Source organism: Ammospiza caudacuta, chromosome 3, assembly GCF_027887145.1.
Source record: "Ammospiza caudacuta isolate bAmmCau1 chromosome 3, bAmmCau1.pri, whole genome shotgun sequence".
NCBI classification, from domain to species: Eukaryota; Metazoa; Chordata; class Aves; order Passeriformes; family Passerellidae; genus Ammospiza; species Ammospiza caudacuta.
In genome coordinates this window covers 82080520-82095157 of record NC_080595.1, presented here as the reverse complement: position 1 = coordinate 82095157, position 14638 = coordinate 82080520, and the positions used below count along the sequence as shown (strand labels likewise).

The 14638-nt window shown below is 44.1% G+C and overlaps 1 protein-coding gene across 1 annotated transcript in view; it reads left to right on the top strand.

Annotated features, from left to right (window-relative positions):
- Nucleotides 1-3495: 3495 nt before the first annotated feature.
- KCNF1 (potassium voltage-gated channel modifier subfamily F member 1) overlaps nucleotides 3496-14638 on the top strand; it is a 28239-nt gene continuing 17096 nt past the window's right edge. The window contains exon 1 of the mRNA XM_058802537.1: nucleotides 3496-5484. Within this exon, the coding sequence (XP_058658520.1) occupies nucleotides 3866-5329 (1464 nt within the window). The 5' untranslated portion in view covers nucleotides 3496-3865 and the 3' untranslated portion in view covers nucleotides 5330-5484. The remainder of the gene's footprint in view (nucleotides 5485-14638) is intronic.

Sequence of the window (14638 nt, the reverse complement as noted above, 5' to 3'; positions counted from 1 at the left end):
GGGAGAGGGCAGATGCAGGGCTGTGCTCAGTGCAGGCAGGGTCTGACTGCCCCACAGCCTGCCTGCAGAGAGGCTTCCAAGTCCTGTCTCTGTACTAAGCACCCTTCTCCTAGTGGAATCCAATCTTATCTCCCTAGGGTTGGCTCCTAACCCATTCACAGTCCTTCAAGCACCACTACTGCCCACAGCTCTGTGGGGAGCAGCTCAGTGCATCTGACAGGAGGACAGAGGTGCTGGCTGGGGTTCAGGAATGTAGTATGAGCCAGAGTAGTGCTCAAGAGGAGCAATCTCTCTTCCCAGACTGGCACAAAGCCACTCAGGGGTAAATGCCCTTTCCCAAAAAGTGATCAACAAGGGAGGCAAACCTTGAACGTGGGCATTTCCTGGGGACTGTGGTTACTGCAGGTCCCTGTGCGGCACTGTGGGTGCTCTGTGCCACCCACTTCCCTCAAAAGGAGCCAGTGTCACTGGGGACCCACTCTGAGCTCCACCTACACTTTGTGGACCAAGCCCTGTTGGGGTTCAAGCCCCACCCCGCGACATTGGCAACCCCACTAAATGCAGCCCCTGGCCCAGCAGGGACGCCCAGCAACCCAGGAGCCCTTTGCTCAGGCTGCAGGGCTTGGTGTCTGGCTAGGCCTCCTCCTCCACCTCCTCCTGCTTCTCCTCCTCCTCCTCCCTGAAGGAGCCTGTCTGAACCACAGCCAAAACTTAACACAACTGTCAGCTCAAATCCATGTGTTGTTCTCTGAGCCAAAGCACTGACACAGGGAAAAAAACCCTCTGTGTTTCTTGTTGGGTCTGTAGGAATTCAATTGCCATCACATATTGCTTCCAGCAGACACAGCACAGCTTGACCTGTTCTCACAGGCAACAGAAGTTGAATTTAGGAGCCCCAATAATTGCAGCAATCTGGTCATAAATGAATTATAGGGCAACAATTAGCTACTGAAATTTTTAGATTGGAGAAGTTTTCTTTTTGTGGATAAAAAATGAATTAATGGAATAAATTATTGCTGCAAGTTATTATTTCTGCTCCCGTTGTTTGCCGATCTGGGAGACATCTGATACAAACATTCATCAAGCAAGCCTGTGTCACTCTTTTCAGCTACAAAAACAAAAATGCACTGCGCATTTAATTCATTATGATTTCCCTGACCATTCTTTGGATCATTTACGTTTGCCCAAGTGGATTTAAAATGCTACCAGATCTCCTCTAACATTTCACAGGCACACTGAAAGGTGTAAAGAGCTCTGAAAAGGTGCAAGACGAGGGAGAATAAAGCACAAGGATTTTAGCAGCCACACTAAGTAAAGTCTTTATAAGGACAGATCTGGCATTTCAAAAATAGTTTCTTCTCAACCTTTTGAGAATGTGCTGAGATTTATCATCTGAAAGGAGCTGATTTCACCTTTCAAACAGAACAATGTCCTGTGTGCCTTTTTGTAGGTATTTGTTCTGTAAAATGGACGGGGAGGGATAAGGGAGGGAGAGAAGCCTTTTTGGAAACAGAGGTCTTTGTGTTGATCGTGCTGGACCCTGTATTGATTTCTTATCATTACCTAGAAAAAAACCAAAAGGTCACTGGAATGAATTGTTGATCAAAGAGGGTAGGATCTGAGATGGTTAAATCTGAGGATTTAAATCTACAGAACTTTTCCCTATGCATATGCAGTGTGACAAAATTTGAAGCCTAACTTTTCCAGATCTTGATTTTGTTTTGTAAGATTGGGTAAGTAATCCCATCTGCATTTTCCCCCTGTGCAAGTATGTTACTGCTATTAGCATCTTAAAATTTATTTTGCTCATGCCAAGTTATTTAGCAAGCAGGAAAGCCTTATTGATGAACACAAAATACTGAGGGTTTTTCTAGGTCTCCAAATATTTATTTTGTCTCAAGAAGCTTGCAAGTATCAGAAAATTTATATGTGCCTGGAAAAAAATTCAAGGGACTTCTTGTATTATACCCAAACTATGCAGCACACTCAGGAGCACATGAAGGTGACACTGGCCTCCAGATGTTCACAGTATGACACTGGGTAGATTAATAGATATCACTCTCTTCCTGGGACCTGATATTCCCTTTTCCTGGGTATGTGACACTATGAGCACATGCCATGCCAAGATGAGGTCTGGTGCACAGCCCCTCATTAAACACCCATAAGCTTCTGAGACAGTGTAGCAGGAACACTGGGTACTCAGCAGGCTCCCCTGGCTGTGGGACACCAGCAGGAGGACAGCAGGCACACCACAGATCTCACCTTTCTCCCTGCATGGACACAAGCCTGGAGGAGCAAACAGTCAGCTGGATTTGCTCCTCTCTATTCCCTTCTACTGAGAAGCTTTTCAGAAGCCAGTAAATTTGAAACGATCATAACTTGCTGGTGCAGATAATTCTGCTGTGGCCAAAAACAGTTAACTTATGAACTGTAGGTTTTCCTGGACCCACTAAAATGAACTGTAGAGTCAGATTTAATAATTTAAGGGTGGTAGGTTTCCTGCCTGTAGAGGTCTGGGGGGAAAATGTTCTTCAAATCCTGGAATTCAGAGAAAACAAAGTTAAAAGGAAATGCTTGTTATTCTACTTCTACTTTTAAAGAGCTGGATGTAGTACAAAGCATTGATTCTGGTAAGTAGCAGTCACTGAGAAATCATAATAGATGTAAATTACTCAAACCCTCCTCAGACTCAGCTGACTACAGGTCACAAAAACATAGCTAAAAGTGAGGACCCAGAGCTTTGGGAAACATGCACAGAGTGTAGGGGAGGTTTTGCTCCACATCTGCAACAGAAACTTTATGGTCTCTGCTTCTTTCTCAAAGACACCAGTACAAATCCAAATTAACTCAATGTCCTGATGCAGGACAGAGATGCTCTAGAGTTGCTCCAGTCTCACTGAGAGCAGGATTTATGCCATATGTTTATTCCCAAAACACAGTATTGCTTCTTCTGGTTTCTGCCTGGAGAAAACATTTGTGTGTCTCTCTGAGCTCTGGATGACTTTATACACGATTAAGCTTTGCATGTGATAAAGAAAAATGTTATAAAAACTCCTTAAAGTTCCTGTCAGCATAGAAACACATCACTGTACCACTGGGCAGGCGTATAAATAGCTGAGAAGTGCTTTCCGTGCAGCTGGTGCTTTGCTGCGTTTCACCAGGAGAGGGTAGAGTTTGGAAAGGACTCCTGGCAGCCCAGGCTCCCTATTGTGCTGGGAAACAGCGAAGGGAAAACAAGCACAAGTTTCTCCTCTGCCTGTTTGCACCGACTGACTATGTGCGAGAGTCAGCAGATGAACTCTGGAAGACCTTAAAGTAAACAGAAAACGGAAAGAGAAACAAAATTCAAAAGCAGCTTCCTAGGGAAGTCGGTGGAAGCGAAGGGAGAAGCCGCGGCAGCTCCCGTGGGCTCGCCCCGCCGGCTGTCTCAGAGCTGTCACTCACTGCACCGTGCCTTAATCAGAGCTCGGGATTTATTTCTCTGCCGTGATTTCCAAGCTGTGAATAGATATCCCGTTTAGAGACAGAATGGGACCTGAAAAGACTCTCGAGCACTGAACAGAGTGGTGAGTTTTATTAAATGGTTTCTTCTCTTTCCAGTCTGCTGGAGCTTTCTAACACCCTGCTTGCAGGCACAGCAGCCCGATGACTTGTCTTTTCCCTGCAGCTTGTTGCATTCCTCACCAGGCTTTCCCGACCGCAGGTTTCTGTCAGTAACCTTTCCCATCAGGACTCCAGGGCAGTTTGGTGACATTTGTAACAGAGCTGGCTCAGTGCTGATTTGCTTTCATGAGAGATTAAAACCCCAAAGCTGTGAAACCAAACAACGGGCTAAAAATCAACCAAAATCCAACACAATTATAAAATGGCAGGTGACTCTAGGTTTCCAGATGTGGACAGTGATGGATCAGTAAAAAGTGAAGAAATGGAGATTGTAGTCAATGTCGGCGGGGTAAGGCAGGTGTTCTACGGAGATAACCTGAACCAGTACCCAGAGACACGGCTGGCAGAGCTGGTCAATTGTTTATCGGGGGGATACGATAGCATATTTTCCCTCTGTGATGACTATGATCCTGGAAAGAGAGAGTTTTACTTTGACAGAGATCCAGATGCTTTCAAATGCATTATTGACGTGTACTACTTTGGGGAAATTCACATGAAGAAAGGAATATGCCCCATATGTTTCAAGAATGAAATGGAATTTTGGAAAGTGGATCTGCAATTTTTGGATGACTGCTGCAAAGCTCACCTAAGTGAAAAAAAGGAGGAACTGGAAGAAATAGCCCGAAGGGTGCAACTCATTCTGGACGACTTGGGAGTAGATGCCTCAGAAAGTCGCTGGAAAAAGTGCCAAAAATGCATCTGGAAATTTCTGGAGAAACCAGAATCATCCTATCCAGCTAGAGTGATTGCTGTACTGTCCTTTCTGTTTATTTTGATCTCCTCTGTTGTGATGTGTGTGGGGACCATCCCAGACCTGCAGGTGGTAGATGCAGAGGGGAACCGTATGGAGCACCCGACCCTGGACAGCATCGAGACCGCCTGCATAGGCTGGTTCACCATGGAGTACGTGCTGAGGCTGATCTCCTCTCCCAACAAACTCCACTTTGCCCTCTCTTTCATGAACATTGTTGATGTGCTAGCAATACTTCCTTTCTACGTCAGCCTGACCTTGACCCACCTGGGAGCCAAGCTGATGGAGCTGAGCAATGTCCAGCAGGCTGTCCAGGCGCTGCGCATCATGAGGATCGCGAGGATTTTCAAGCTCGCACGGCATTCCTCAGGGCTCCAGACCCTAACCTATGCCCTGAAACGCAGCTTTAAGGAGCTGGGGCTGCTCCTCATGTACTTAGCTGTTGGAATATTTGTCTTTTCTGCCCTAGGTTATACCATGGAACAAAGTCACCCCGAAACTTTATTTAAAAGCATCCCTCAATCATTTTGGTGGGCAATCATTACCATGACCACAGTTGGATATGGAGACATTTACCCTAAAACAACACTAGGAAAACTGAATGCTGCCATCAGTTTTCTTTGTGGAGTGATAGCGATCGCCCTCCCCATCCATCCCATCATTAACAACTTTGTCAGGTATTACAACAAACAGAGAGTTTTAGAAACAGCTGCCAAACATGAATTGGAGCTGATGGAACTAAACTCTGCTGAGGGGAAAGCCGCAGGCTCCAGAAGTGAACTGGAGGATCTTTCAAGGGAAAGCAAAGAGGGTCCTTTTTATAGCAGCCGGATAAAAGTCTCCCACAGTGACACCTTTATTCATCTCCTGTCAGAAGAGAAACACCATAGGACCAGGCTTCAAAGCTGCAAATAAACTGTGAGCTGTTGTCAGCGCTAAGCTGCAGATCGGGACAACCTGACAATCAGCTATGGAAGGGACTCACAGATCTGTCAGAGTTGGGAGGGAGCACTGCTTTGCTTTTCCAACATGAATATAAATTAACCCCATGGCTTCTCCATCAACAGTTGGTAAGACTTTACCATTATTAACCCAAAATAAAACAGTAGGACTCCAGCAGTCTGAGATAAGACTGCTTATATTGAGTGTGTTCTGACAAAAACCATTTGTAACCATTTCAGAGACTGAAAAATCCTTCCTGATCCGTAAATGTTCAATGACCCGAATGTGCAACATTGCCACATCAGAACTTTGTACCTGTGACAATAAAGAGCAGCATCACACAGATTGTGTCTTCCAGGCTCTCTTCAATGCCTTTGCAGCTAGGGGAACTGCTCCTTAAAAAAATTAAAGCAGCCTCTCATTTGTATAAGATTCAGGCTTACCGCAAAATGTTACAAGCAGTCTGAGCCTAGAGATACTGAAGGTATCAGCATATCGTGTGCAGAATAATAGAGTGAATAAATGGCTTTGTTTTGTAAAATGTGCTTTGGGGTCAACTTTTTGGATAGGTTTCTGTTCCTATTTCCAGAAAAAGTGTCATTTTCAATGGGACATGAAACTATATTTTGAGCAGAGATACAGAACAGATCAGTGTATTTTCAGGAGCAAATTTAAAAATATTTGTTCTAGCTATTAATTGCTGGGTGGTTTATATATGCAGGGATCTTTCAGGAAGGATTTATAATTAAGTAGCTTTTTAAAACTGTAAGTTAAATCATGGTATCTTAAATTCCCTACTAAATCAAGGGAAGTTTATAAGGAAGTTAAATTGAGTAATTCTAAATAAGAAACTAACTCTTTGAAAGTAAGTGCACAGAAAGTTTCAGAAAAAATAGTATAGTCTCCAACTGATTTTTAGTAAAGATATGTAGCTGAATAAAGATGTTATTTTTTTAAATGACATACTCATCCCCTACAATAACTGCAAACTCTGTAAACATTAGTTTACAGAAGCAGTAGGTACTGATCAGTATCTTATTTATTAATTAGTATACTAATGAATCAACATCAGTGTATAAGGTACTATCCTTTTCAAAAGCAAGTGCCATCTACATAAGTCTAAATTTGGTTGGTGTAAAAACTGCATGTGTAATAGGTCTGGTGCCAGAGAAATCCATTGAAACTAGGAGTTTTGCCAGCTTGGAGGGAAGGGGAGCACTGGCACACAGATATATTTATATAAATTGGAAGCAGGATCCCAAATGTTTAAAGGGCTAGAGTAGCTATCTGTATTTGTTCCCTGTTGTGCTGAGCAGCCCCTTGCCCAGGTGAAATGCAGCAACACCAGCCATGACCTATCCCTGGGCACCTCATGCCCAAGATCCCCCTACAGGTCTTTGGGACATTTTTCCTGGGACATGGGCAAGCAGCGGGCCTGTGGCATCCACCCCACAGGAGCAGTGGCTGGAGGGGCGCAGAGCTGAGGGATGGGCTCTGTGCTCCTTTCTGGCTCCTGGTTTGTCCCTGTTCCCTGGCAGAGTGGTATGTGTCTGCTGGTGGGGAGCTCCCTGTCCGTCTGGGAGCAGAGAGCAGTGGTGGCATGTAGGGGTGGGCAGGTGTGCAGTGAAGGGCAGCACTCCTCAGGAACATCAGCCACCCTGTATCTCTCCTAGCATGGAAATCAGCCCCTGCTTCCCCAGGCTGAAGGCCTTTCCCAACATTACACCTCAAATTGCTGATCTCCAGGGACACCTACTTGGTACCCCCATGTCCCAGCCCTGTGCCTGACCTAATGTCCTTTCCCTCAGTTTGTTACCCTGTCCTTTCTTACATACCTCCATCAAGGAAGATAATTTAAACAATGTCTAAACATTTCTGTACCCAAATCCTTCCACCAGCATTTGTGCCAAATTCTCTCCTGCCTAAGACGAACAGCCACTGTAAGTACCTCCTCAGCCCAAGCACCCCTTCACATCCACCTTCCCCTCCACATCCCTGCTCTTGGCCTCTAGAACTGCTCTCTCACTCTGCCTCACTTGCTGAGACCTGCTCCTTGCTTGCCAACAGCATCAGCTCCTCTCCCTGGCTGCCTGGCCAGGACCACAGCTGGCTCCCATCTAAGGGACAGGATCCTGTCCCTGCACAGCTTAAGACTTCCAGGTTACAAGTATGGGCTGCAAACCAGCAAAAATTGACTCAGCTGGGGTGCTGAGGGTAGGAGAAGAGGGAATCTAACACAGCTGTGTGAGCCCAGCTTTATCTATCAGCAGGAATATTACACACTCCTGACTTTGCTGGTGACATGCAAAGGGTAGCTGAGAGTGAGTTCAGTTAGCAAAAGCACTTTCTTGAATGAGGAAAGCACTGTGTTAAAACTAAGCTATATGGTTTAGCACTGCAAGTGCTAAATCTTCACTGCCATGCTTTGTCATTTATTTAACCTGACATTAAATTTTAAAAAACCCTCTCTTTTATCAGAAATTATTTTATGGGCTAATTTCTCCAATGAGTTATGCCTTTGAGCACTGGGCTCTGCTTATGCTCTGTCAGTGTGGAAAGAGTTTAGAGACAACCTTGGTGCTGCTGTAGCCCAGGCAGGTCTCAGTGTGTCTTGCTGCACTAGGGACCTCATTTGTTGGATTTTTTGCTATAAATTATGTTTTCTTAAAAGGCTGTGTGTGGGCAGGATGGATTCCTGCCTATTTGCCTTGCTCATGGTGTGGAAACCCTGCAGGAGCAGGGGGAGATGTGGGCAGTGGTGGAAGGACAGGGCAGGCTGGCAGCCCATGGTGAGACTGGAAAGGAGCAGGGGGTCTTGAGCACACAATCCTGATGGTGCAAAACAAGAGGCTTCCTGGGTCCCTGGGGAGACATCTCTTGCAAATCAGGAAACTACCACAAACCACTGGCTTTGAAATCAGGGCTGGACAGAGGGCTCTGCTCCTTAAAGAATGGAGTGATCTAGGGGTTGTTTGTTTCCTATTGTTTTAATATCCTACACAACTCAGCAGAGCTGATTTTCCTTTATTACAAGGCAGTATAGAAAAGAAAAGGATTTAAAAATCTGGAAGTCTCCAGGGTTGAAGGGGAGGATTAGAGAAGCCCTTTCTCAGAGAGTAAGCAACACAATCCAAAGGGTCTGGTGTCCCCACTCTTTGACACAGGACTTGAGAAAGTCCAGATTTAGGACAAGCTCTGAAGTCTTTCCAAAGGGGAAACTGCACCATGCTTGTTGCAGGTTTCATTTCTGTGCTCTGGGTGAAGTGGGCACAGGCTGTTCCACTCAACCCAGCGGTGCCTTCCCCACATCCAGCTCTTCCCAAGCACTTTGCGGACACTTTGGCTGAGTCTACTCAATTCAATTAAGGAATGCAAAGCATTCCAAGTGAGACCATCTCCAGACACAAATGGGAAACTGTAGCACAACTGTCTCTCAGGGGAGCCCTGTCCCTAGTGTTTAATACCCTTCATCTGGGAACCAGGACTGGGATAGCCAGAATGCATCCAAGTGCGGAAAAATCCCAATAAACTACCTGGGTCTCTCCTTACTCTTGCTGCACAAGGACTCTACTTTGGACTCACGGGTGTATAAAGGAAAGGGGTCACTGTTTCCATAAGAAATTGGGAGTCTGGGAAAAAAAAATGTAGTACTCTTCTATGGAATGATCTTCAAAATTCTCTTCTTGACCAGAATTATGGAGAACAAAAGAGAGCTACTGTAATTTTAGGTGATATCCCTCCTCATACAGAAGTTCCTCAGCTCACCATTCAAGCAATTTCAGAGCACAGTGAGCAGCTCAAACTGTCCTTTGGAGAAGTTATCCTGTGGGACATCTGCCCTAGCAGCCAGTCCTGGCTGCTTCTAGAAAACTTTGTATCTTTAAAACAGCCTTAAAACTCTTTATAGAGTTAAAACTTGAAGTGAAAATCTTTTAGTTCCTGAATAACATCAGTCACAGTTGTAAATTCAGGATTAATTCCAGGTTTGACATCAAATAGCTGCTAGCAGAATCTGATTCAATAGCCTTTATTTAATAACACAGCCAATGGTAGATTGGTGAAGATTGCTAAACTCTAGGTACAATGAAGCCTGTTTCTACCTTCCTGGACACCATTAGCAGTAGAATTTGATAGAGTGGAAATTGCTGCTAGAAGCGTGGGAGATGGCTGGAATATTTAGTGACACACAGCATTAGTCTTAGGGAAGTGATGGGTGTTTAACACACCAGCCCACAGCACACTCTGGCTGGCATGTCACAGCCACCTTCACTTTGAGCCAGGCTCAGGCTCAGGCAGAAACAGCCATCAGCAGCTGGGGTTTCACTGCTGGATTGACATGTATATATGATTTGAAGAGACTTTATAAAAAAACCCACCAAAATGATGGGAAATAGTAGAGCACCACTGTTTTCTGCAGTTGTGCACGTGGGAGAGGCTCTCAGTCCTGCAGATGTGGCAGTGCCACACAAGGTTAATTGCAATGGCCCCTCTGGTCTGTGCATGGGTCAAGATGAACATGTGGAGGCAGAGGCAGCTCCTATCAAAGAGAAGGAGGGCTGAGGACCAGGCACCATGGCCCATCTGTCCCTTGCTGTGCTAGGGGCACTCATCACTTTTTGCAGGTGAAGCTGACAGCGATGCTGTTTCAGTAACCCTCTGGGCAGATTTGTTTTTGTGTTATGTACTATTTGAATGTAGCTGATAAAAATGCTAAAGAGGAGAAACCAAGACTGTTTTCAGTCTCAACTACTCTCTATATATGGATTTTTCAAATAACTACCCAAAATGCTCACCTGAGACTGGAAAAAATAGTCACAAACAGGTGTTTTTTTGAAACAGAACATTCAAATATCCATAAAAAGTAGAGGTTAAGGAATAGAAATGAACAATTAACTACACTGAAAGACAAAAATCCGCTGAGATTAGCTCAGTTGGTTAGAGCAGGGTGCTAATAATGCCAAGGTTGTGGGTTGGATACCCATACAGGCCTTTCACTTAATAGCTGGGCTTGATGATCTTTGTGGGCCCCTTTCAACTCACAATATTCTGTGATTCTGTGAAAAAACCCCACAACCCTCTTCCAGTCACACCTGCATTGGCAGATATGCTCAAACAGATAGAATAGAGTCCCCTGTGAATGATGCCAGGCAGAATTACTTCCTCCCTTTCAATGCAGCCCTCGGTCCTATATCCACCAAATCCCCTTACAATTCCTTACTTACACAGCTACTGGGCACAGGCACAGGAGAATGCACTTGTTACCCCCCCAGGTTTCTGAGGAACTGGCTTGCTCTCCACTCAACTATTTTATCTAGACTGTCCATTTGCGAATATCAGTGTTTCCTTCCACACCAGTTTGCAGAAGACATTTTCCCTTTGAGACAGAGGGCTCTCAATGATGTGGGTAATAAGTTCTGCACTGCCTGTGTAAACCAAACTTCACTGCAAGTTGCAGGAACATAACACTAGTGTGAGAGTCAGCTCAGGACAATATATCTTAAATACACTTGCTTCAGCTGTAGATATCTCACTAAAACCAAAATTGGTTTCCCTTCCTGCAGTGAACCGTATTAGGCTTGAATTCAGTGGGAGCTTTGCCTGCCTTAGGAATTTTATAGGGGATGATGGAGCCAAGCAAGCCAGGCTACTGTACAAGGCAATCTTGTATAAATTGCTAAGAGGAATATAAAAATGATGGAAAGGTCTGAGAGCTCCAGGAGAAGCTGTGCCATTTAATTGTTTCTTTTCTTGTTGCTTTCATATGTAGATGAGAAAGCTGGCAGTGTTTTAAAGTTGCTTTTTTTTCTTCCCATGTAAAGGTAACCTTGAATATCTTTTTAACATGCTGAGAGCCAAGTACTGCTAAATCCTGCTGGTCATTTAAAGATATATAATAAAAGCAAAAAGGAAGGGAAATCTTTAGAGGAGTATAAGTTGACAAGTTTGTTTTTTTTAAAAAATAATCTCAAAATGGAAAGAAAGACTGAATGTTATGCTGTATGTCCCTACAAAAACTCTCTTATTTTCAGTGAATCCCTTTACTGATTTAATTGACAATGATGCACACAAATGCTGACCTCAGTGCTTTGGGTTTTAAGTACAACGTTCTCTGATTCCCTATTGTATAAGGAAGTAACTTGTACACTCCACAACAGTGAAATGTCTTAAAAATAGGAATTATCTATATTCATTAGAGTCTGTGCTAGAGCTCACAGGTTCTGTGGTAGGGCTCTCAAAGCTGTGAAAACTCAGGTGAGCAGTCAGTGGAAGAAGGCAGCAAATTGCTCAGCACTGGAAAGGGAAGTTTTAGTGAACCTTCTGCCAGCCTCAGACTGTTTTACTGTGCAAGAAACAAACTGCAGCTTCAATTACTATAAGAGCATTACAGGGAAATTCTTTATCAGTACAATGCACTCCACTGGTCCCAGACAATGTTTCCAGTGCATTACTGTTATCAGCTTTACAAAGTCAATGTTTTCCAGGCTTACTAGCATAGTAAATAATGGCTATTTTACACAACATCCAGAATATGAAGTAGTTGTAGCTAGCTATTGGTCTCTGTTGATTTTTTCCTTACTATTACTTTTGCAGCAAAAATGATACACTACAAATGTTCCTTCCATATTCACATAGATGATGTATTCATTGTCTTACTGATTTTAACTACTCATATCCCTGAAGTCTCAGCTTGCCCATTGTCAACCAGAAAAGAATTCTCTCATTTGACTTAGTCAATACCAGATTAACCACCATGAAATGCTGCATGCCATTTTGGTTTCTTCCCTTGTTCCATCCAGATTACTCTAAAATCAGACATCTCTCCTTACTGGCATGTTTTTATTTTCATTCAGCCTCATTTCTTATACTTTAATTTCATTCTATTACAGTCAATGTTTTGTTTCAGAAAATGGAAATGATTCATCTGTCTTGATGCTCACACCTCTGACACATCTGTCAAATGACTTGTGTGATCCCACTGAGTGCAGCTCTCTGAACGGTGCCAGTTCAGTGGGGCTGGCTTAGAACCTGCCCAGGAGAGAAAACAAACTGGATTGAAACTCCACTTGGACATTGTCCCCTCAGCCCCCAAACCCTGCATCAGAGGAAAAGTCTCTCATACATGAACACTCAGAAGATGTGAGGCCCACATGCAGCAGCCCTGTCTGAATGCTCAGCCCTAGGTGAACATTTTTGCACATGTTGAAATGCCCCTCTCTTTGAGAGGACTGAAACACTGAGGCATTTGGCTGGAAAGAGATTGCTTTAAATGTACACTTACATGCTTTGCTGATCAGAATGTGCTCGTGTTAAACCTTACATGGCAAAAAAATGGAAGTTTCTGAACTGCATCCAAGCAGGCACCAGCAATTTTCTGCTCATGGCCACCAATCAGGCATCAGCACAATGGGACCTTGATTGGTCCTTACAGGGGCTGCTGCAATACGAATGAGAATTATTTTCTGCTCATGAATAGCAGATAAAGTGTCATCCTACTGCTTGAGAAGTGAAATATCAAGGAGACAGCCTGACTTTTACCTCCCCCTTACTTACTCACTTTGTAGAAACGTTACTAATTACAAGTCTGGTTTTGTACAATTAAAAAAAAAAAAAAACCAAAAAAAAAAAAAAAAAACAAAACAAAACAAAAAAAAAAAACCAAGAAAAACCACCCTAATTCCATCACTGTTTAGTGGGCAGAAGTCAAGCAGAGAGGAGATAAAACTTGCATCCTCCCCATGGCTTTTGCTTGGCAATGGCCATTGGCCAGCTGGACACTGCTCGCTTGTTTGCAAAGGAACAAATCACACCCTTGTCTGCCAGCAGGTCCTTCTATTTCTACTCGTTGTCACAGTAATAAATCAATTGTTGCTGCAAAACACAGCTCCTCTCCAACTCGTGGGGAATCTGCAAACTCTCTGCAGCCCAAATGTCAACCAATTGCTGGCTGGGCTTTCAGGCTGGAGTGGTTATTGTTTGCCAGTTCCTTATTTACATTGGAACAGTAAATTCCATTCGCACAAGCCTTTACCATTTGAACTCGTTTGCCTTAGAAACAAATTAATTGCTGCCGTACAACATCATCCCTGCTGTGACTCACATAGGGCACATTTGTACTGCCTTGGCTGGAGGAGTGAACCTCAGCTGCCAGCTGGACTTCATCCTTGCACACTGGAGCTGCTATTGTACTCCTCATGTTGGGATTCTTACTGTCACAGCTGCTCACATGAGACCTGAGCATCTCAAAGGTGCATCAAAGTGAGATCTCCCAAATCTGATGCAACTCAGCTGCACAAACGTTTCTGAGTTGGAAAAGAGGTGTAAAGAAGCTATAAAGATCTTCAATGAGCATCTGGGGGCTAACTGGGGAGGGTGCACGCAGGCTGGGCTCGGAGCAGAGCTTGGCTCTGTTGCCACCCAGGAGTCATCAGGAGAGGCATCCAAGGCCCTCTTGCCTCCACTCATCTGACTGCCCCTTAAGCATTGCTTGGCAGTGAGCAGGTGGGTGGCAGAGGATGGTTTTGTCTGATATTCCCTCAAAAGAGGTCTGTTGCTTCCTACTCCCCATACAGAAAACACTATTGCCCAAAATTCCATGAGGTTTAAAGTACAAGAAATATCGTAGGAGGTTAGTAGAGCAGCCTTGGAGACTCAACATTTTTCCCTCAGCTAAAACTTAGGGATGCCTAAGTTTACTTTTTTAGAATGGAACACTTTTTAATCACAAGGTTGCAGACAGCCCCAGTGTGATAATGCTTGGATCCATGAGTGAGACTCGCAGGTGTCAGAGCCTGTGACAGTGACACTTGGCTTTGCTGCCTAAGCTGTCACATGATATCCTCTGCCACCCTGGAAAGCTCATGGCTCTCTATCATCAGGAATCTTGGAGGGAAAAATAAAAAGCCTTGTTAATGTGACTAAAGAAGTTGCAACCACTTGTAAGTAAACTGTCTGTTTGCTGAAATCCCCACATTGCTTTGAGACGCTTAATAGGTCACGAGATGTTCTGTGACATCCACCAAGGGAAATAAAGGAGATAACTGGATTCCTCTACATTTCTTACAGTTCCAGGGTAAATGAGAAAATAGTGATGACATAGTTGTGGGGGAGAGGGAGATAATTTGCTGGTACACTCCCTTCTGGGCTGAGCTTTCTCATCCAAATTTGTACATTTTGTGGACTGAAAAAATTTTGATCAACAAGACAAAAATATTATGGTGCAGTCCAGCACCATTGATTCTTGGGCAGCCTACAGTTAGAAGTGGAAGTAATCCAAAATCCCTG